The 23940-nt window shown below is 36.0% G+C and overlaps 1 protein-coding gene across 1 annotated transcript; it reads left to right on the top strand.

Moving 5' to 3' along the window:
- Positions 1-10639: 10639 nt before the first annotated feature.
- Positions 10640-12664, top strand: LOC140889632 (protein FAR1-RELATED SEQUENCE 5-like). The gene is made up of 2 exons (XM_073297353.1): positions 10640-11400; positions 11443-12664. Exons 1-2 carry the CDS (start codon positions 10640-10642, stop codon positions 12662-12664), a joined length of 1983 nt encoding a protein of 660 aa, XP_073153454.1.
- Positions 12665-23940: the final 11276 nt, after the last annotated feature.

A 23940-nucleotide genomic window follows, 5' to 3' on the forward strand; every position in this document is an offset into this window, starting at 1 on the left:
TTGTTATGGATTAAGCCGGAACGATCATGACGATAATAATTGCGGAATAAAAACAATCAACAAGGACACCAAGATTTACGTGGTTCACCCAATATAGGCTACGTCCACGGAGCTGCTGTAATATTTATAACCGGAGAAATATTACAAGTGTATACAAAACACTATATCTCACCACACCCAAACCCCGAGTATTACCGAGAAATAATTCTCTAACTCACAAGAGATCTCTGAAAAAAAAAACACTCTCTTTTTTTCTCTCTCTTTATTTTCTTCTCTCTTTGTTAATACAAAAGAAGAAAAGAATGGGATAAATAAAATGAAGCAAGAGGCAGCCAATTTATAGGCGTTCTTTTACGCGTGGAATTAAATGCGACATTCTCCCAGCAACCACCTACTTTCTTCCACCTAACACTTATGATGGTTAGATGTGAGTTAGAAGTTTTGCTATTTTTGTATGCATTTCTGCCTCAGTTCGATTTTCTTTTCATTTGGGCGCGCATGGATTGAATCTGGCGTTGCTTGGATGGTGGAATAGGGGCTACCATGGGTGAGAACGTATCTCACATAGTAGTGCTTAGGGTGTGTTGGAAATGTCTTGCAATTGGAAGGTGTAGGGCTGTCGGCTTGGGGATTTAATTAGGAAGAGGTCGGTTTCCAGGCAGGGGCTGTTTCTTTTCGGGTCATGCTAGGCTTGGGAAGTTGTCCTAGTGGTTTGAAAGGGGGCTAAGGGTGGTCTTGTTGTTAGGATGTAGGCTGGGGGCTTAAAGGAGCATGGGTTAAAGGGCAAGGTCCAAGTAGGAAGACCATGCACAGTTTTCTGCCAAGGAACTGGGTTGTCTGGGAATGTTGTCTTATGCCAGTGATAAACTCATGTTTTGGTTAAGAGCTCGGGTTTGGTAATAGCCTAGGATTCTAGGGAAAGGCCGTTTCAAGCGAGAACTAATTCGGTTAAGTTTTGATAGAGTTCTAGGCTACTGAATGTTAACGTGCAGGATTTTAGGTGTTCAGTGTGGCTGTCCGAAAACATTATTGACAGAGATTATTGGATAGGATTTGTACCTCGAGGATGATTTTTAGTTAATTATAGAAGACATGGGAACCGTGGTTTTCAAAGTCGATTTGAGTATGAAATGAGTATGTTATAAGCTTTTGCAATTAGATTGCTCGGGATACATTCTAAGTGCCAAATAAAAGTAAAGTCTAAGTTCTTAGCTATGGTTTGTCACCTAAATCACCATCCTTGTCAACCTTATTTCATCATTTATTTGTGAATCGAGTAATCGAGTAAATATTTTCAAAGAAAGTCATTTCTATAATATGCATGCTAAGTTCTTATATCAAGACAAGAAAGAATGAAAGAAAGCATTTTATGAATGAAGTGAGATGGTTGTGACTATAGAAAGTATGGGTTTGGATGAGTTGGAAGACGTTCTGACTTCCCTTACCAAATTTATGGGTTTGGACGAGTTGGGAGAAATCCTGGCTTCCCTTACCAAGTATGGGTTTGGACGAGTTGGGAGAAATTCTGGCTTGGACGAGTTGGGAGAAATTCTGGCTTCCCTTACCAAGTATGGGCAAGACGAGTTGGGTGTTATCCTGACTTCCTTGCGGCATAATGCACTGCAGCCATGATCATGATCAAAATTACAGAGTCACAATCCAAGGATCTAAGTTCAAGATATTTATGACTATGTTTCAGTACATTTATTCAGTTACATTCATTATGTTGGACTTAGCCATGTATATGTTATATTTAAGTTCTCCCTTTTTGAAAGTCTATTTTGTTTAAAAAAAGGGCACAAAGTATTATTCAGTTCAGTTTATTTAGTTCAGTTCAGTTTATTCAGGTTCAGTTATGCATGAGGTTCAGATTATGTTTAAGAAAGTTTCAAGTTTAAAGGTATGAGTTATGCGTGAGTTCATTGTATACAGTAAGTCTCATTCTCTTTTATCATTCAACTTGTCTGAGTAAGTTCCAAAGTATTATAATTACAGTATTTTAAGTATTTCCGCATGTATTTTAAACCCTTGTTACTTCACCATATTTTTGCTGAGTCTTTAGGCTCACTACATTTACTTGGTTCAGGTTTAGTTATCATTGAGATCAAGGGGCATGACTATCGAGTGGACTGCGATGCGGGCACGGCACATCCTTCCGACCTGTGCTAGTCTTCCGCAGAGATTAATGTAACTTAAATGTTTAGAAGTAGTTATTTTATTTGTTGAGTAAATGTAATTGTATAAACTTGTAGATTTTAAACTATGGCACGTAAATCCGTTAACCCTTTTTCACTGCTATCTGGGGTTGGTTCTATTAGGTAAGCTTGTGATGTTCGTGTTATGATTTTCTGTCTGGTGTTTATTTCTTTTTTTAGTTTTCTGTCTGTGACAGGTGCGTTTGAACTTAAACAAATAGGTCATGCCGATTTTTTTAAAAAAAATCAGCATTTTTATTTATTAATTAATTTAAAATAGAGGTAAGGGCGTTTCAATGAATGAGTTCCATGTACTCAAACGAGGTAAGTTTGATTGAATATCCTCTTGAAATTGGCTTCAAACGAGGTAAGGTTGATAAAACTTTTTTTATTCAAAAGTCCAAAGGTGAAATACATGTTTGCCAAGTTTTCGTGGATGACATAATTTTTTGTACTTCTTCTCAAAAACATGTTGATGATTTTGTTGAATGGATTTCTTTCATCTTTGAATTGAGCATGATAGTTGAGTTGAGTTATTTTCTTGGTTTTCAAGTTAAGAAAATGCATGATGATATTTTTTTGTCCCATAGTAAGTATGTTAAAATTTTGGTGAAAAAGTTTTGTAATGAGAACACTAAAAGCATGAAAACATCAATGGGATCTAGTGAAAAGTTAGATATGGATGATGTTGCGGCCGGTGTTGACAACACCTTGTACCGCAGCATGCTTGGAAGTCTTTTGTACATAACTTTAATTCATGATGATATCATATTTAGTGTGTGTTTATGTGCTAGGTACCAATTTGATTCTAAGGTCACACATTTAAAGCAGATAAAACGTATCATAAGATACATCTCCGGAACCTTGGATTTAGGGTTGTGGTACACTAGGGAGACAAATGTCAATCTTGTTAGTTTAATGATGTTGATTGGGCTAGGGATTTGAATGATAGAAAAATCACTATGTGAGGGTGTTTTTATTTTGAAAATATAAGTTTTTGTTCACAACTTCTTTGGATGAACCAAATGGTAGAGGATAATGGATTTAAAAGTGGACCCCCCCCCCCAATTTTTCAATCATGATAATTTGAGTGCGATTGACATTTTAAAAAACCCAAATCAGTATTATCGCACAAAACACATTGACATTCGACGTCACTTTATTCGAGATTTGGTAGAAAAAAATGTGATCCGAATGAATTTTATTGGAACTAATAACCAACTGGCAGTTATATTCACAAAATCTTTAGATTTCGAGAGATTCTCCAATCTTGGGAAGTCTCTCAGCATGTGTGAATTATAATCATTTATTGATGTTGTCTCCGGTGTTACAACAACAAGGACAACACTATTTTTATTTTTCATGCATGTTTAGGATTTTAGGCATTTTGCATTCATTTTTTTGTTGTGTGTAGTGTTTTAATCTGTGTTACAATGATTCGACTGACACCAAGTTTTTCTGCAGAACATTTTTTTTAAAACACACTGGCCCTTGTTTATGGAACTCTGACTAAACCACTAAGTAGTTGAGGGATGTACGTGTATTCCATGTTCTTGTCCCATGTGAAAGATGGTTTCGCAAATTCAGTGTTCAGTTTTTTTAATAAGTTTGATTACCAATGTCATGTGTACAAACTTGATAAATAACCAGAAGAAAATTGCAAAAGCTACCTATTTGAGTCCAATGAAGACTGTTCTTTTAGTGTGCAGGCTGCCACTTCTAGAAATTTTCTGAAATCAAGGGTAATTAAGTGTGTAAATCTCAAATACTTTTTGAAAAACTTTGGTGTTGTTGATGATGTTGTCAACACGAGAAACAACACTACACTTGTGAACATATCATGTGCATGTGGTTGAATTTTATTTTTATGTTACATTCTGTTTTTGGCATAAAATAAGACATGCATATGCATTCGAAATTGTGAATATTTTCTGTTAAGGGTTTGACGTTCTAAACGAACAAAATTTGGTGAAATACTCTATTTACTAAAAATTAAATTTTTGTGATTGAAAATGATTTAGTAGAGTTGAGCCGATGTGGAGTTATTTATGGGAATTTTTGATTGCTTTCAATCTCGGATTATTGTCATAATTGAGTTGGATTTTATTCCCTTGATTTGAAAATTTTTACCCGTAAGAATTTTTGTTGGTAAGTGTTTATGAATGAGTATTTTGAAGGTGAATGGTTGATTGTGGATTTTTTTACTGTTCAATGGATTTCTTTTAAGCATATATTATTCATTTGATTGATCATTCTTATGCTTAATTGGTCTTTGCAATCATCAAATTGTCTTCCTACATTCTTTAGTTTTGATTAACTTGAAGCTTATATGTTTTTTGTGCTAATCATATTGTCTTCTTGTTTTATTTTCAAAACATGTGCCTAATTCTGATGTCATTGAGGAAGAATCTGATGCAGTTATGCAACAGAAACTTGCAGATAACAGGCCTAATATTTCTGGTAGTTCATTTTCCATCTCTGAGAATGATGAATTTGAGGAAGCGAACACTAAAGATTCTGCTGGTGATGATGTTGTGAAGGATGTTGCCAACACTGGAGGCAACATGGAGTATGCAGAGAAGAATATTAATCTGGATGCTTCCAAGAGGCATAATTTTGTTGAATTTGTTCAAGATTCGAAGTCTTTTTGCTATTGTCTTTGTTTTTGTTCCTTACAGTAAAAAGCCTGTTTTGAAACTCTTTGCAAACCTCGCTGCTAGTGTAGATGGTGAGAAATCTACAAAGTTTGACAAAATGTTTGTACATGAGCGAATCTACAGGTTTGATTCATTTACTATCGCTTATCTATACCACACTTTTGATGATGAAGAGAAAGGAGTTCTGCTGGATATCAATTAGTGTTGTGAAGAACTAGATTTTTTCAACCAAGTCTAGTGTAGTAACCAGGTACAAGCTATGATACTATTTGCAATTGGAACATGACGTCCTTTCAAGTTTGGAGAAGCTGGTATTCAAGTTCATATTCCAATTTGCTGATTAAGGTTTATAAAATCCACAAATTTGCCTTTTCCATCCCTCATCTTTGGGATTCTGGAATCATATGACTTTATCCGAGACATTGATGAGTTTTTGTCTCTGGTTGGTGAAGAGTTGAAGGATTGTTCATATTTTGCTGATAGGGAAAAGAGACTTAATTAGGTCTGGATCTGATGTTGCGCCTTGTGTTGCCAACACTACGCGCAACACTGCTACCACAACTGATTTTAAGCAAATCACTCATGCCGCTATACAATCTTCAATGGATCATGCAGTGAAGAAAATAAGTCATGAGAAGGAAGAAAGTGTATACTATGGAGCCTTATTGGCTGCGTATCAATTGATGATTTAATTGGATGTTTGTGTTCCTCCTGCTACTATAGAGAAAACTGCTACTGCGGAAACTTCATTTAATGATGATAATGAAGCTTCCCTGACTCAAATTCTGGACATTCTAAAGAAAGGGAAGGCTGATATTTATGTGGATGTTTCTACTCATTTCTTTTATGATGAGCCTAATCAAGAGATGCTTGAAGAATTTGATGCAAACAGGCTCAATGTATCTGATAATTCATCCACATCTGAAGATGTCATGAACCTGTTGGTGAGATGTTTGAAGAATTTGCTGCAAACAGGCTCAATGTATATGATAATTCCTCCACATCTGAAGATGAACCTCTTGCTGAAATGTTGGAAGAGTTTGCTGTTGGAATAAATCAACCCTACGATAACTCTTCCACCTCCTCTTTTACTAATGAGAGATCTATTGATGTGAGTGTAGATATCAATGAAGAGAATTCTGATTAAGACTCTGGTACTGATGATGATGATGCACAGATTGCTGAATAAGAGCCTCTGATGGCTGATTTTGGTGTTGCTGTTGATGTTGCCAACATCACAGAGAACACAGTAGATGATGAGTATGACTTGGATGCTGCCTTTTCAAACAAGTTCCACTCTGGAGAAGATGTTGCTGTGTGACTCTTGTATGTGAATAGAGGGTTGATTGATGTAAAGAATATTTATGTGGACGCCTATGGAAGGTTCAATCTGGTTGAATTTTTGAAGGATCGAAAACTATTTTATATTTTTACTACAGTGGTGCCCTACAGCAGGAAACCAGTGCAGGAATTTTTTGGTGAAAGAAAAGCTTTTTGAGTTCAACCCTGCAATCATCAATAGTCTTTATGACACAACGGATGTTGAAGAAGGGAACCACCCTGATATTCATGAAGTTACTTCTTACTCACCGGTGGTTTGCTCAAAAGTTTCTTGGACAACTCTCTGATGCACAGCTCATATCCTTTTACTCTATCTTATACAAAACAGTTGTATGAAATTGGATGTTTTTTACAAACTTCACTGTGGTGACTGGACCACAAACGTTCGTATCATTTGCTATAGAGACTGAGAGAACTTTCAATTTTAGCAAGCTCGTATTCAAGAATGTACTCCAGTTTGCAGATGGAAGATTAACATCCACCAAGATGCTTTTTACATCTTTGATCAATGGAATTTTTGGAATTTTAAGGTTTGTTTTGTGATATTGGTGAAGGTATCTCTGAACTGACTGAAGATCTGAAGGTTGAAGTCGCTTTACTCGGAGGGAAGAGAAAGCTTGACCTTCCTTGGTCTGAATCTACTGTTTTTGTTACTGATGTTGATGTTGTTCCCGGTGATGCTAACACGGGTGACAACACTGAAGAAATTGTGGCTCTGCCCTCTCATATGGATTTTTATATAAGTACTTTCGGGCTCTCATGGCTCATGCTGAAAAGAATATTGCCCAAGCCCAGGAGGACTTGGATCATTATGAAGCCTTGTTAGCTGACTGTCGTACAAGAATTGGCATTTCTGGCCAAAAAGGGGGAGAGAATGCACAAGATGAAACTGGTCCATCTGGGACTAAGGACGATGAGGATAAGGACACTGAAGATCAGGAGGGATCTGATAGCGATCAATTTTTGATTGATTGGCGTCACCCCATATTTTTTCCCTTATCTTATCTTAGCTTTAATTTTTTTATTATTATATCTCTTGTTATTTTGATCTAGTTGCATGCTTTATTTTTCAAATATGCTCTAACTAGACTAACTCTTCTACCCTATTTATCTAATACAGGATTAATATAATCTCCCTATGTTACTGTCCATGTTATCTGTCGTGTTGCCAATATGGGGAACAACACTTTAGGGTGAGACTTACTAATTCAGGGGAAGAAGTGTTTTAAACTCAGGGAGAGTTTATGTTTGAAATTGTTTGTGCTAGTTTTGTCCAGAAAAGCAAAAATGGGGAGATTGAAAGGAATTTTAATTCCTTGAAATTCCTACCTTCGGATTAATTAGATTGAATTTGAATTTTGTCTTCTAAACAAAGATAGGATCTATTGTAAATATTGTATGATCTCGATATTGACTAGGATAGATATTTACCTAGAATAAATATTATATCTTGATTAGGAAATTAAGTGATTTATGTTTATAAAATATTATCATGATATGATTTGATATGATAGGTTAAATATTTACGTTCTATTAACGAAAATATTGAGATAGATATTTGTTTAGATTAAATATTATCTTGATAAGAAATTTATGAGTATCATGGTTATTAAATATTATCAAGATATATTTAAAAGATTCATGTTCCTAACAAAAACTTATTTCCTTATTTGTGTAGGACTTTACAAGAAAATCTTTTCCATGCTTGGACTCTCATCTATAAGTAAAAGATTCCTGCGCACAAACAAACGTGAACTTCAGAGGAGAATTCAGAGAGCTTTCAGAGAAAATTACATTGAAGAATTCGAAGATTCTAAAGAAGTTTTGCAGCCATCGTTGCTGCTGTCCCCGTGTTGCCGTTGGTGTTGGAGACATCGGAGACAACACTTAGTGCATAGTGTTGTTCGAAGATCTTTTTTTTCTCTCCAGTTTTGGCATATGGGAGTTGCATCTGATTTGTTTTATACTCTCATTATTTAGGATGCAAGTTTGATTTCTCAACTTGTTGAGAAATTTAGGATTTAATGATTTTTCGTAAAATCACTAGTATTGCTTTGTAAGACTGATCTTACTTTTTCTAGTGATATTTAGCCCTAAGGTACCCGCACGAGTTTATATACTCGTGAAAAATTATTTGCTTGTGTTTTTGTTATTTTACGTATTTATTTTCCGCTGCACTGTGTTGTCTTTGGTGTTGTGACACCACGGACAACACCGACTCTTGATTTTAGTCTACAATTGCAATACGATTTCTGTCATATTCTATATTTTGAGTTATGTTGGTTTTATTATCTCCATATTTTGAACTCCGGGTGCCCACTACATGTTAGATAAATTTCCTGAGTTGGGGCCATGATTTATGGTTGTGAAGGCTGTGGCGGTCTGATTTTCTTGTTTGAAACATGGTTACGACAAAATATTGGTGAAATGTTGGCTTAAAATAATGAACAATTTCTGGAATTATGCGTTTTTTTATTGACCAGGAGAAATCTTACCAACAATGCAGTACCTATGATTTTTAGGGCTTGAGTCCAACTTCAAAATATTTTTTTCAACTTTTTAAAAATTATTTAAGAGAGTTTTTGAAAACTACATATGAAAAATACTATAGACTTAGTTATAAGAAAAGCATATACTGTTAAAAAACTTTATAATATCATTAAATAATAAACTAAAATATTATAAATAATCCCTTAAATAATATTTTGCTATTTTATCAGCAAAAACATCAATTATTTGATAAAATACGAAACTCAAAAAAATGAATGCATCGATGGAAGAAATTTTTTACACTATTATAATAATGCCCAAGAATAAAAAAATATCACAAACATTCCTAAAAAATCAAAAAAATTAGAAAATAAAAATAAAAATAACATGTAATTAGTCTATGAAATCCAAGAATCAATAATGAAAGAGAGTGGTGAAAGGTTTGAAACCCAAGAGTCAACTCCATTAATTAACATGCGATGTGATTGAAACCTCAGATTCGGAGAGAAAGATGACTGATGAAGAAGGTAAATTTGCAATAATACTATTTTTGGAAAAATCATTAAAAAACATTTTATGGCACATATACACTAATAATAAGTTATTAATTTTTTTGGGCCCTCTTTTATACCTGGGCCTAAGGCAGTGGACTCACTCACCTCATGCCAGGTCCGAGACTGCTTACCAACACCAAAAACATTACCAAAATAATTGCATAAACTTTAAAGCTTCAACCAGGACTAGAATACCACATGAATATAATAATAATAATAATAATAATAATAATAATAATAATAATAATAATAATAATAAAAAGATCAAGCAAATTTTAATGGAGTACACAGTTCATTTAATGTGGAAAATTTAAATGCCTTTATGAAAGAAAGTTTACAAATTACAAGTTTGTGATTAAAGAAAGTAAGTCCAAACGTTATTGCTTCATGTGGTCATAAGACTTTTCGATCAATGAAGAATGCTGATGGGAAGCCAAAGTGGAGTATGAAACCTGGTTTCTTCGATCCTACATGTGCCGGCAGTGCATGAATCCATTAAAATATTGACACGTGGAAACAATTACCTACTATTTTTTATTTTATTTTTTTATAAAAAATAAACCATGGTCAAACTATGGTTTGTTTGAGCAGTCATTTTTTTTGTTTGAGTGGTCATTTTTTTCCAAAATTAAAAAAAGGGTTTTAGTTTGAGCCTAAATTTTTTTTCTCTATTGAGAAGCCGTCCCGCTGCGCCGTAATCCCACCATCACCGTTTCTCACCTCCACAGCTATAGTCATGCCACAGCCCGGAGGTGTTTTGAATGTTGAAAGGATTTTAATCATTTGCTCTATTTCAAGCCGCCGCCGTAATCCCGCCTACGCCATCGCTCGGAGGTGTTTCAACGTTCGATTACTGTTATTCTTCGTTTACAAGTCATTTCAATGAAATTGTATTTAGTACTGTAGTAGTATTATGTAAATGGGTTCGCAAATATTTTTCTTTAGCCAAGAGTTTTGGTGTGACAGATATAAAAAAAATAATAATAATAATTCTCCACTAAAAAGCTGTTCATTTACCTTTGAGCCAATGAAATAACAACATAAGTGAAAATAGGTTCAATTTTCTTTGACTTTGAGTCAGTACGTCAAATGCATTATAAAAAGTTGAATTGTGTCAGTAAACGCCGGCTTGATTTATCTTTTAATATATATAATATGATAATATAATTATTGCAACCTTTTTTTAAAGTGCTATGAATATTAAAAACATGAATTTAATTTTCCAGACTCGAAGTAAGAGAAATTTAATTAGAAAAAATTGTCTTGAAATTGACATCATGTTTTTCAAATAAGAACAGACTGAAATGTTGCATTCCAGATTTGAAAATAAAATTTTAGTTCAATTTGTTCTTATGCTTAAAGTTTTTATTATTTCAGAAAATCGATTGGTTTCTTGATTGAAATGGAAGATAACAACTCACTGTCACTCGAAGAGTTGGAGGAAGACTACGGTCAAGAAGTTGGAATTGATCACATTTCAGTAATGCAAAGTGGAGTCCCTGATTTATCTTTGCCAAAAAATGTTGAGGTACACACTGAAAACTCTGTTGTTGATGTTCTGGAGAGTAAACTACTAGTGGGTACGATTGTGAACAGCGTTGAAGATGCTTATTTATTATATTGTCAATACGCACATGCCAAAGGATTTAGCGTGAGAAAGGGTGATCAACGATGTTTTGCTCACACAGATGAACTTCAGTCAAAGGAATTTATTTGTTCATGTCAAGGTTTGAAAGATGAAAAAAGTTCTATTAAAAAGATTCCAGTTTATCAAAAACCGGTCACTAGAACTAAATGTAAAGAGAAACTGAAGATTATAAGGGAGAAAGATGGTGAATGGCAGGTGAGTAGATTTTTTATGGAGCATAACCATGAGATGTTTGCACCTGATCAATCTCACTTGTTAAGATCGGCATGCAATATATCACATGCAAAAAAGTCTACTTTAGAAGCTATGGTCAATGCAGGAATATCTATATCTAGTGCTGTTTCTTTTATGGAAAATGAAGCATGTGGGACAGAAAATTTAGGTTTTATTAGAAAAGATGCATATGACCATATGAGTCGGTTGAAAAAGCATACCAAATTTGAAAATGGAGATGCCACTGAACTTATTCAATATTTTATAAATAAGGCGAAAAGGAAAATTACTTTTACTGGAATGTGCAATTGGATAATGATGATAGGGTGATGAACTTTTTTTTTTAGGGACTATAGATGTGCGGTTGATTATGAATATTTTGGTGATGTTCTGTCGATTGATACAACATATAGAACAAATAAGTATAATTTGATATGTGCCCCATTTATTGGTATAAATCATCATAAGCAGAATGTGTTGTTTGGCTTGGCCTTTATGTCGGATGAAACCGAAAGTTCTTTTGAATGGTTGTTTACAACATTTCTTGATTCTATTAATGAAAAACAACCTCAAACTATGTTTTCAGACCAATGTCAAGCCATGATGAATGCCATTGAAACAGTTTTTCCACATGCACATCATCGTTTATGCCAATGGCATATAAATCAAAATGCTCCCTCACACTTTGGGAGTTTAAATGGTGATTCGGCTTTTAAAAAATTGTGGCATAAGTGCATGACTTATTGTGAATCTGAAGATGAATTTGAGGCCACGTGGAAACATATGATTGATTCATATAATTTGGATGATAATAAATGGTTGAAAGGGATGTACAGACTTAGGGGAAAATGGGCTACTGTTTTTAGTAATGAAAGGTTTAGTGCGGGACTTTTGGCTACTTCGAGGAGTGAAGTCACAAATATGGTGTTAAAAAAGGCTGGTAATAAAATGAGTTCTTTGTATGAATTTGTGATGAATTATACAAAGATTCAAGATAGTTGGCGGGTAAAGGAGAAGATTGAGGATACTCGTTGTCGTCGTGGTAAGCCTGCACAAATTTTGAAAAATCATCCATTGTTGATCCATGCTGCTGATGTCTATACGATTACCATATACCAGTTATTTGAAATTGAATTGGTTAATTCTTTGAATTGCAAATCTGTTGAACATCCATATTGTTTTAGTAACGATCGAAATTGGATTGAGATCAAAGTAAAATCTCATGATGAAAACTCAAGGATTAGGCGTGTGGTGTTCAACAAGCAGAATCATGAAATAAAGTGCAGTTGTCACAAGTTTGAGACAATGGGTATTTTGTGTAAGCATGCCTTGATGGTTCTTAATAGTATGAATGTCGTTGTTTTACCCAACCGTTATATTTTGAAGAGATGGATGAAGAATGTAAGAAATAGAGTGAACTTTGATTTTAAAGAAAGTGGCAGTGGAGGTGGTGGTGGTGGTGGTGGTGGTGTATCTGAGATGGTGTTTGTCAACCAAATAATGAGGTCGATATATGATCTAACTCAACTGAGCAAACCTCATGAGGATACGAGAAAAATATTGTGACGACCCGAGTTCTAATCTCTCATTAATCAAATCATCATAATTAATAGGCAAAGAATCAAAGTCTAAATAAAGTAAAAAAAAAAAAAAAAATTTTTAAAAAGTGAGCACCTCGCTCGATCGGTAAAGATTACCCGATCGAGCGAGCCATACAGCTCAACTCTCGGGTGAAACAAATGTTGGCCTCGCTCGATCGGTCAATATTCACCGATCGAGCGAGCCCAACACGCTCAAGGTTCTGTTCCTAAATTAATGACCTCGCTCGATCGGTAATAAATAACCGATCGAGTGGCCTCAAATTCCAGGAACTCCAACTGTTGTGTTTTTGCTGTCAAAACGAATTTCTACCATCAATACTCATCCAATATCACCTTATACAAGTTATACATATAATCCTATGCTAACAATAATCAACATTCTACCATAAAGGTAATTGTTAACATAAATCTTGACATAAGATAATCGAAGTAGCACCAAATCGAGACAAAGCTACTAAAATAAGCTCAAGTTAATCTCTTATATTATGCAAGAAGGATTATGTTCCAAGAACAACTTATTACAACCAAAGTACTTCCTTACAACATGCACAACAAATCTTAACAAAGGTAGCTACAACATGATCATGTTTGTGGACTCAAAACTAGCATTGACAGCTCACACAAACCATCTAAACTCGGATCATCATGCTATTCTCTCATCCCTTGTTCTTCAAGATCGCTTTTGCCCTGTTCCACTCCCGCCTATTGCCATGACACATACAACACAACAATAGCCGGATAACTCCGGTGAGAAATATATTTCCTAGTAAAAGCAACTAAATATGCATAGCAAAGCATATATCAAATTCATGATATAAAAGTAACTACAATGCATGTTTTAAAACAAGGTTCTCTAGTTCATCGTTTGGGATCCCGAGAAGAAGATATCATAACTAACCACCGACTCTCCCGATCAAGATGGGGCTACTTATCTTGTTTCTCTAGACTTTGAAGCCACTATATATATAAATCAGATGCTAGGCTAAGTCAACCACCCAGGCCATACATATATAATCCTTCAAATCGTCTAATCGAACGTTTCCGTTCATTTCAAAATCAAAGAACAAGTCTTACAAGATGAATGCATCATATATCAACAAAAGAGCATTCATTAACATCAAGACTCATTCAACCATTCACATAAAAGCATATAAAAGAAAATAAGCAAATAAGTATGTGATTTAGGGAACTCGATACAAACCATCTCGAGTTATAATCCCATTCAAAATAGTAGTCCACTTTTACCTTTCAAATGTGAAGTTTAAGATTATTCCAAGGTGAGTTCAAGCTCTCCAAATCTGAACAACATAATCACAAGACTTGTATCAAAATCTGCACTTAGAACCATTCAAACTCCATTAGAGAAGACTAACTTCAAACCTTACTTCAACACTCTATCGGTTCAAAGATGACGTTCTCGAGCTCAATGGTCTTTAAACACAATCTGAAACAAAGTTGAGAAAGCTTACAACCATCAGCTAAGACTCACTATCCTCACAACGCAATACAAGATAGCAAAACAGTCTTGAATCATAACGTCGGCGGCATAACGGTTAAAGTCGGCAACCGAAACTCAACGACAACAATTCTAACATTCATATCAGTTGTATATGATTCAAAACCAGCAAGAATTCTTCAATATATCAGCAGGTATACTTTCGAATAATCAGCTGGAACTATAATAATAAAATCTATAGCCATCCTTCAACCCAAACTCGATAGAACAAAGAATACAAGCTCAACAACAACAATTCATAACCACATCTGATCTCTGCCATTTTCGACTTCTCTAACCATAATGAATCAAAAGAAAACTTACATCAAATATAAGGTCTTCTTGCAAGGAGTTCAGAACCCTTTTCGGAATCGAAATCGGATACCCGAAACTCAAGATATTGCAATTACAAGTTGAAGAAAAATATTGAAGCTTTCCTTTTTCATCCCCTCGGTTCCTTCCTCTGAATATTCTGATGAAATATGGTAATACACACGTGAATACATATTTTGCATAACAAGTGTCCACCAAGTTTCAAGTATTTGCATTTTGACCCCTCAAGTCTTTAAAATTTGCAATTCAGTCCTCAATCTTCCATTTTATTCAATTTCAATCCTAAACAATTTAAGAATATTAGAATTTAAATCAAAACTCCAAATATTCCCAAATTAAATATTCTCGGATTAAAATTACATAATTCCGGGCGTTACAATTCTCCCTCACTAAGACTCGATTTCGTCCTCGAAATCGCAAGTACTATCAGCACATAAGATATATCAGATAACAGAAAACTAACGAAGAACTCACATCATTGAAACATTTCTGGAAATCGTTGTCGCATATCTGATTCCGTCTCCCAAATAGCTTCTTCAATACCATGACGACTCCACTGGACTTTCACAAGCGGAATAGTCTTCGTTCGAAGTTGCTTGTCCTTACGATCAAGGATCTGAATTGGCTTTTCAAAATAACTCAAAGTTTTGTCGAGTTCAGCCTCATCAGGTTGAAGCACATGAGATTCATCAGCAAGGTATTTTCGAAGCATCGATACATGAAATACATCATGTATTCCAGATAAAGCCGGAGTTAAAGCTAATCGGTAGGCAAGATTGCCTATTCTCTCAAGAACTTCATACGGACCAATATAACGTGGAGACAACTTTCCTCGCTTGCCAAATCGTACAGTGCCTCTGAATGGAGAAATCTTCAGAAACACCCTATCCTCTTGTTCAAAAGACAAAGGTCGACGTCGGATATTGGCATACTTCGTTTGTCTATCATGTGCTGTCTTCATTCTCTTCTGAATAAGCTTCACTTGTTCAGTCATATCTCGAATCATATCAGGTCCAATATCAGGTACCTCTGAAATATCATCCCAGAAAAGAGGTGATCGACACTTTCTACCATACAGAGCTTCAAACAGAGCCATTTCAATACTCGATTGATAGCTGTTATTGTACGAGAATTCACAAAGTGGTAATGAATCTTGCCAACTCGTGCCAAAATCAAGCACGATAGCTCTCAACATGTCTTCTAATGTCTATATGGTACGCTCAGACTATCCGTCTATCTGTGGATGATAGGCTGTGCTCAAGCGTAACTGAGTACCCAAAGCACTTTGTAAACTGTGTCAGAAGTGAGATGTAAATCGAGGATCACGATCTGATACAATAGACTTCGGCACTCCATGCAATCTGACAACATCTCGGACATAAAGCTCTGCCATCTGATCGTGCCTATATGTCATACGATAGTCAATCTATCAATAATCACCCAGATAGAATCACAACCTCTAGAAGATCGAGGTAACTTCGTCACGAAGTCCATGGAAATATGATCCCATTTCCATTCCGGCACTGATAAACTCTGTAACAAACCAGGCAGTTTCTTCCTTTCAGCCTTCACCTGTTGGCAATTAAGACATCGAGACACAAAATCAATGATATCAGACTTCATTGGTTTCCACCAATATCGAGTCTTCAAATCGTTGTACATCTTCCTACCTCCAGGATGAATACTATAACGACTACAATGTGCCTCTTTCAGTAGTTGTCGCACATCAGAAATATCAGGCACTACAAGGCGATTGTTTACATACAAAAGATCATCTCGAACCTGGTATTCAGACACATGCCCTGATCGGACTTTCTCAATCGAATTCTGCACATTTTGATCAAGTTTCTGAGCATCTTTAATTCTCAAAAGTAACTCTGGTTCAACTTGAATTTGATAAAGTCACAGAGGCGGACAATTTGTGTCAAATACTAATCCAGAAAGACAACATTCTTCAATCAAATGGGATATACCAATCGTCGATAGCGATAAGGAACATACCTTTCGACTCAGTGCATCAGCAGCTGCATTCGATTTCCCCGGATAGTATTTAATCTCACAATAAAAATAATTAAGCAAATCAAGCCATCTCCGCTGTCTTATATTCAGTTCTGACTGTGAAAACAAATATTTCAGACTCTTGTGATCAGAATAAATCTCAAACTGTTCCCCGTATAAATAATGTCGCCAAATCTTCAAAGCAAATACGATGGCGGCCAATTCAAGATCATGAATCGGGTATCTGGGATATACCAATTGTCGATAGCGATAAGGAACATACCTTTCGACTCAGTGCATCAGCAGCTGCATTCGATTTCCCCGGATAGTATTTAATCTCACAATAAAAATAATTAAGCAAATCAAGCCATCTCCGCTGTCTTATATTCAGTTCTGACTGTGAAAACAAATATTTCAGACTCTTGTGATCAGAATAAATCTTAAACTGTTCCCCGTATAAATAATGTCGCCAAATCTTCAAAGCAAATACGATGGCGGCCAATTCAAGATCATGAATCGGGTATCTGGTCTCGTGAGGTTTCAGCTGTCTCGAGGCATAAGCAATCACATGCCCTCGCTGCATCAAAACACACCCCAAACCGCGACGAGATGCATCACAATAAATAGTGAAACTACCAGTACCTGAAGGAATCGTCAAGACTGGTGCACTGGTCAATCGCTTCTTCAACTCAATAAAAATGGATTCACAGGCTTCAGACCAGATAAATGGAGCATTCTTCTGAGTCAACTGAGTAATCGGCTTCGCAATACTGGAAAAATCTTTAATAAAACGACGATAATACCCAGCCAAACCCATAAAACTACGAATTTCAGGAACAGATGTAGGTCTAGACCAATTGATCACTGCCTCGACTTTACTTGGATCAACAGATATACCATCTCCAGATATGATATGTCCAAGAAAAACGACCTGTTTCAACCAAAACTCACATTTCGACAGTTTAGCATACAGTTTTTCAGATCTCAGAGTCTTCAACACGGTTCTCAAATGCTCAGAATGATCAATCAAATTCTTCGAATATATCAGAATATCATCAATAAAAATTATCACGAAATCATCGAGATATTTCTGAAACACACGATTCATCAAAGCCATAAACACAGCTGGAGCATTTGTCAGACCAAACGGCATAACTATAAACTCATAATGGTCATACCTGGTTCTGAACGCAGTTTTCGGAATATCAGAATCCCTAACTCTCAGCTGATCGTATCCAGATCTCAGATCGATCTTGGAATACACAGAAGAACCCTGCAACTGGTCAAATAAATCATCAATACGAGGCAAAGGGTATTTGTTCTTTACCGTTGCCTTGTTCAGTTGCCGGTAGTTGATGCACAATCTCATTGAACCGTCTTTCTTCCTGACAAACAATACTGGAGCACCCCAAGGAGAAACACTGGGTCGAATGTATCCCTTGGCCAGTAAATCTTCCAACTGATCTTTCAACTCTTTCAATTCCACTTGTGCCATTCGATAAGGTGCTTTAGAAATCGGTGCAGTACCTGGCATCAGTTCTATGTTGAAATCAATCTCACGATACGGAGGTAGTCCTGGAATCTCATCAGGGAAAACATCCGCAAATTCACTAACCACTGGCAAATCAGCCAGGTTCGGGCTAGTTTTCAAAATATCAACTGCATATACAATAAATCCCTCCGCTCCTTTCTGCAAAAGTCGGGTCATAGATAATACAGAAATCAGAGGAATCTTAGCACGAGAACCCTTACCATAGAATTTCCATTCTTCAGCCATCTCAGGTCTGAACCTCACTATCTTCTGAAAACAATCTACGGTAGCTCTGTACTTGTTTAGCATATCAATCCCAATAATGCAGTCAAAATCAGACAAACCAAGTACAAAATAATCTATCTCGATCTCATTACCGTCATACTGTAACAAACAATTCTTAACTGTCTGAATAGATATAAGACCTCTCCCCAAAGGAGAAGAAACAGATACTACAACAGGTAATGTTTCAACAGGCAAAGAATATAATGAAGCAAATCGTGCAGAGATAAACTTATGGGATGCACCTGTATCTATCAATACATATGCGGGATAACCATAAAGAGAACAGTTACCTGCAATCACGTCATCTGGTGCTCCCTGTGCCTGTTCCTCCGTCAGTGCAAAGACATGAGCCTGTTGTCTCTGTGGCTGACTTCCTGTCTGACTTCCTCCTGGCCTTTACTATTGCTGTGGATGTGATGGTTGGAAGGAATGAACAGAAGAGGCTTGCCTCGTAGGTTGAGCCACTGATCGTGATGAATCTGCACCTCGTGACTGTCCAGAACCTCTCTGAGGACACACCCTTGCAAAATGGCCAGTCTGATGGCATATATGGTACCTCCCAGATACACCTCGGCACTGATCGGTTGGATGACCTCCACCACAACTGTTACAAAACACTCCTGTCTTCTGTTTCGTGCCACTGGAACTCGAAGAACTGCTCCCTGACTTTTTAAACTGTTTTCCTCGAGCTTGCAAATATCCTTTCTTGCCACTGCTACTACCACCACTTTCAAATCGAGAAGGTTGTTGCGAGATTGGAGCTGAGGTTTGTGACTGTCTTGGAGGCTGAGCGGTATACAAAGTTCCTCGCTGTTGTATCAAACCAGCTTTCGCTCCTTTGGCACTGTTCAAAGCATGAGCAAAATTATTCGGTCGCCTTGTGTTCACCAAAGTAAAGACCTCCGGAGTCAGTCCATTAATGAACTGATCAGCCATTGCCTCATCACTATCAGCAACATGTGGAGCAAAACGTAGCAATGTAGTGAATTTTGCAACATAATCTTCAATATTTAAGTTGTCCTGCTTTAGGTTCACAAATTCTGCACCTTTATCTTTGCGGTAAGACACTGGAAAGAAGCATTGGTAAAACTCAGTTTTGAAGACATTCCATGTCAGTACATTTCCTCTACGATCCAAAGCTTTCTTGGTCGTGGACCACCAGCTCTTCGCAACCTCATGAAATTGATGTCCAATTAATCTGACTCTCCGCTCATCACCATAATCAAGCGAATCAAACAACATCTCCATGTCATCGAGCCATCCTTCACATACAACTGCATTTTCAGTACCGTTCAGAGTAGGCGGATGGTATGATTGAAATCTTTTCAATAATGTTTCCATCGGAGTGGCAGTCATATCTGTCATATCTCGAGAGGTACTTCCCTGTTCATTGCTCGGGACTGCAGCTTGAGGTACTATCGGTGTTACCACTGTCTGTTCTGGCAGAGAAGTATGAATTGTCTGCTCTGGTATAGGAGTAGGAACCTGTGGTCTAAGAGGAGGTCGTCCTGGTCTTCGAGACATATCTGATTATCAAAAGGGTTAGGATACCACAATCATCAAATCTATCTCAGTCCTCCTCTGATCATCTTACCTCTGATCAAGACTCGGTTCTGATTCAATCTTAAATAAATAATCGAAGTACTCAACCACGACATGCTTCCAATCAATTCCGATAATCAGGTAGCATATCATAATTCATCAGAACACATGCCTCTAATCATTCCAGATATTCCAGTAAGCATGCGTCTTTAATCATCATAAATCATACTTTCAAATAAAATAAATACAACATCATGTAATAAAATACTTGAAAGTAAATCATGCTAGCATTTACCACATGTAATTCAATCATGTAATTAAATCATAGCATAATAAAATAAATAAGCAAGGAAGATGACTCGATCTACCCCACTCGCTATCTAACTCAGTCCAGAATTTTCTCGCTCTGATACCACCTGTTGTGACGACCCGAGTTCTAATCTCTCATTAATAAAATCATCATAATTAATAGACAAAGAATCAAAGTCTAAATAAAGTAAAAAAAAAAATTTTTTTTTTTTTAAAAAGTGAGCACCTCGCTCGATCGGTAAAGATTACCCGATCGAGCGAGCCATACAGCTCAACTCTCGGGTGAAACAAATGTTGGCCTCGCTCGATCGGTCAATATTCACCGATCGAGCGAGCCCAACACGCTCAAGGTTCTGTTCCTAAATTAATGACCTCGCTCGATCGGTAATAAATAACCGATCGAGCGGCCTCAAATTCCAGGAACTCCAACTGTTGTGTTTTTGCTGTCAAAACGAATTTCTACCATCAATACTCATCCAATATCACCTCATACAAGTTATACATATAATCCTATGCTAACAATAATCAACATTCTACCATAAAGGTAATTGTTAACATAAATCTTGACATAAGATAATCGAAGTAGCACCAAATCGAGACAAAGCTACTAAAATAAGCTCAAGTTAATCTCTTATATTATGCAAGAAGGATTATGTTACAAGAACAACTTATTACAACCAAAGTACTTCCTTACAACATGCACAACAAATCTTAACAAAGGTAGCTACAACATGATCATGTTTGTGGACTCAAAACTAGCATTGATAGCTTACACAAACCATCTAAACTCGGATCATCACGTTATTCTCTCATCCCTTGTTCTTCAAGATCGCTTTTGCCCTGTTCCACTCTCGCCTATTGTCATGACACATACAACACAACAATAGTCGGATAACTCCGGTGAGAAATATATTTCCCAGTAAAAGCAATTAAACATGCATAGCAAAGCATATATCAAATTCATGATATAAAAGTAACTACAATACATGTTTTAAAACAAGGTTCTCTAGTTCATCGTTTGGGATCCCGAGAAGAAGATATCATAACTAACCACCGACTCTCCCGATCGAGGTGGGGCTACTTATCTTGCTTCTCTAGAATTTGAAGCCACTATATATATAAATCAGACGCTAGGCTAAGTCAACCACCCAGGCCATACATATATAATCCTTCAAATCATCTAATCGAGCGTTTCCGTTCATTTCAAAATCAAAGAACAAGTCTTACAAGATGAATGCATCATATATCAACAAAAGAGCATTCATTAACATCAAGACTCATTCAACCATTCACATAAAAGCATATAAAAGCAAATAAGCAAATAAGTATGTGATTTAGGGAACTCGATACAAACCATCTCGAGTTATAATCCCATTCAAAATAGTAGTCCACTTTTACCTTTCAAATGTGAAGTTTAAGATGATTCCAAGGTGAGTTCAAGCTCTCCAAATCTGAACAACACAATCACAAGACTTGTATCAAAATCTGCACTTAGAACCATTCAAACTCCATTAGAGAAGACTAACTTCAAACCTTACTTCAACACTCTATCGGTTCGAAGATGACGTTCTCGAGCTCAATGGTCTTTAAACACAATCTGAAACAAAGTTGAGAAATCTTACAACCATCAGCTAAGACTCACTATCCTCACAACGCAATATAAGATAGCAAAACAGTCTTGAATCATAACGTCGGCGGCATAACGGTTAAAGTCGGCAACCGAAACTCAACGACAACAATTCTAACATTCATATCAGTTGTATATGATTCAAAACCAGCAAGAATTCTTCAATATATCAGCAGGTATACTTTCGAATAATCAGTTGGAACTATAAGAATAAAATCGATAGCCATCCTTCAACCCAAACTCGATAGAACAAAGAATACAAGCTCAACAACAACAATTCATAACCACATCTGATCTCTGCCATTTTCGACTTCTCTAACCATAATGAATCAAAAGAAAACTTACATCAAATCTAAGGTCTTCTTGCAAGGAGTTCAGAACCCTTTTCGGAATCGAAATCGGATACCCAAAACTCAAGATATTGCAATTACAAGTTGAAGAAAAATATTGAAGCTTTCCTTGTTCATCCCCTCGGTTCCTTCCTCTGAATATTCTGATGAAATATGGTAATACACACGTGAATACATATTTTGCATAACAAGTGTCCACCAAGTTTCAAGTATTTGCATTTTGACCCCTCAAGTCTTTAAAATTTGCAATTCAGTCCTCAATCTTCCATTTTATTCAATTTCAATCCTAAACAATTTAAGAATATTAGAATTTAAATCAAAACTCCAAATATTCCCAAATTAAATATTCTCGGATTAAAATTACATAATTTCGGGCGTTACAAATATTATATAGATTGGTTGGCAATGCAAAAGATGAAATCTCCAAAATTCTCCCCAATTTGAGTGTAGATGATGAGACACCGTGTGATGATATTCAAAGTGATGGAGTATGCATACGTAACCCACTTACTGCTAAAGCAAAAGAAGTTACAAATGCAAATATTACACGACATTGGGATACTAAGAAAAAAAAAAGGAAATGGAAAAGGAAAGGGAAAAGCTCAAATTTCAAGTAAGTTTTCATTTATTCACAATTTTATTCATATACCCGTTATACAGTTAATCTATCACTAAGTTTGTAATTTTTTGGACTTGCTAGGTACAACAGAAACCAAAAGAAAGAGGCAAAGTTCACAAGGTACCACCAACATATGGGAAATGAACTATATACCATCACAACATCACCCAAATTTGACACTATCTCAATATTCATATGCATCTCCTCAATTCCCATCTCTATTTGGGCACAATCAACATTTTGTCCAGTATTCAAATCAAATGGCAAGTGATTCTTTTTAATTTTCAATATGAAATATGAATTTGGGAACAATCAACATTTATATCTTATGTTTAGTTTTGTATTTTAAATGCAGGAAAATAATACAAATTTTTATTCAAGTGGTCAGATGAACTTATTCTCATATCAGTTTGGGGGTCCTCATGTGTCACAAGTAAGAAATTTTTTCAACAAAAAGTAAACTTATTTACAAATTTATTTCTCATTATAATTTTTGGGACAATTCCTAAATATATCCCTGTATCTTTTTTATTTTCCGTATTATATCCCTTTCTCTTTTCATGTTCCAAATATATCCCTGATTCATTAAATAGTTTCTTGAATTTGTCCTTAAAACTAAATAATGCCCATTCTACCCTTTATTTCCCTATTTAAAATTTAAAGGCTTAATCCCATCATACTTCCGTCAGTAAATTAAAGCAGAATACCTTTTTGACCACACTGTTGCCGGGTTATGTCCACCGGGTTTTACAGGTTGTTCCTCACAACCAAACCACGCGATCCCAACCGATGGTTCCTGACACAGACTCCTTCAGCAGCAGCTAGCACAACCCTATTTCGTTTCCTACCTTAGGGCGTATAGTAAAAGCTTAATTTTTTAAATAAAATAACATGATAGAGAAGAGCTTCGGAAATTTATTCAGACAACATATTATTACATAAATCAACCTCCTTTGAAGATGAGGAGATAACTTGTTTAGCTACTCATAGTAGCCTTGTTCTTGAAATACATAAAAGTAAAACTTAATACAATAGAAAGAGAAATATTACAATGTTTTATTTGTAAGAAAACTGAAGGAAATGATCGATGTCTTCAGCTTCCTTAAAATCCTGTATTTATAGCCGAAGTTCCACTCGTTTCACCGAGAAACT

Source organism: Henckelia pumila, chromosome 3, assembly GCF_033568475.1.
Source record: "Henckelia pumila isolate YLH828 chromosome 3, ASM3356847v2, whole genome shotgun sequence".
NCBI classification, from domain to species: Eukaryota; Viridiplantae; Streptophyta; class Magnoliopsida; order Lamiales; family Gesneriaceae; genus Henckelia; species Henckelia pumila.

Bases quoted from the DNA above. Each gene is read 5' to 3' on its own strand.
- LOC140889632 (XM_073297353.1), top strand. From the start codon at position 10,640: ATGGAAGATAACAACTCACTGTCACTCGAAGAGTTGGAGGAAGACTAC. The intron at 11,401-11,442 runs GTGCAATTGGAT...AACTTTTTTTTT, and splicing joins AAAATTACTTTTACTGGAAT to TAGGGACTATAGATGTGCGG.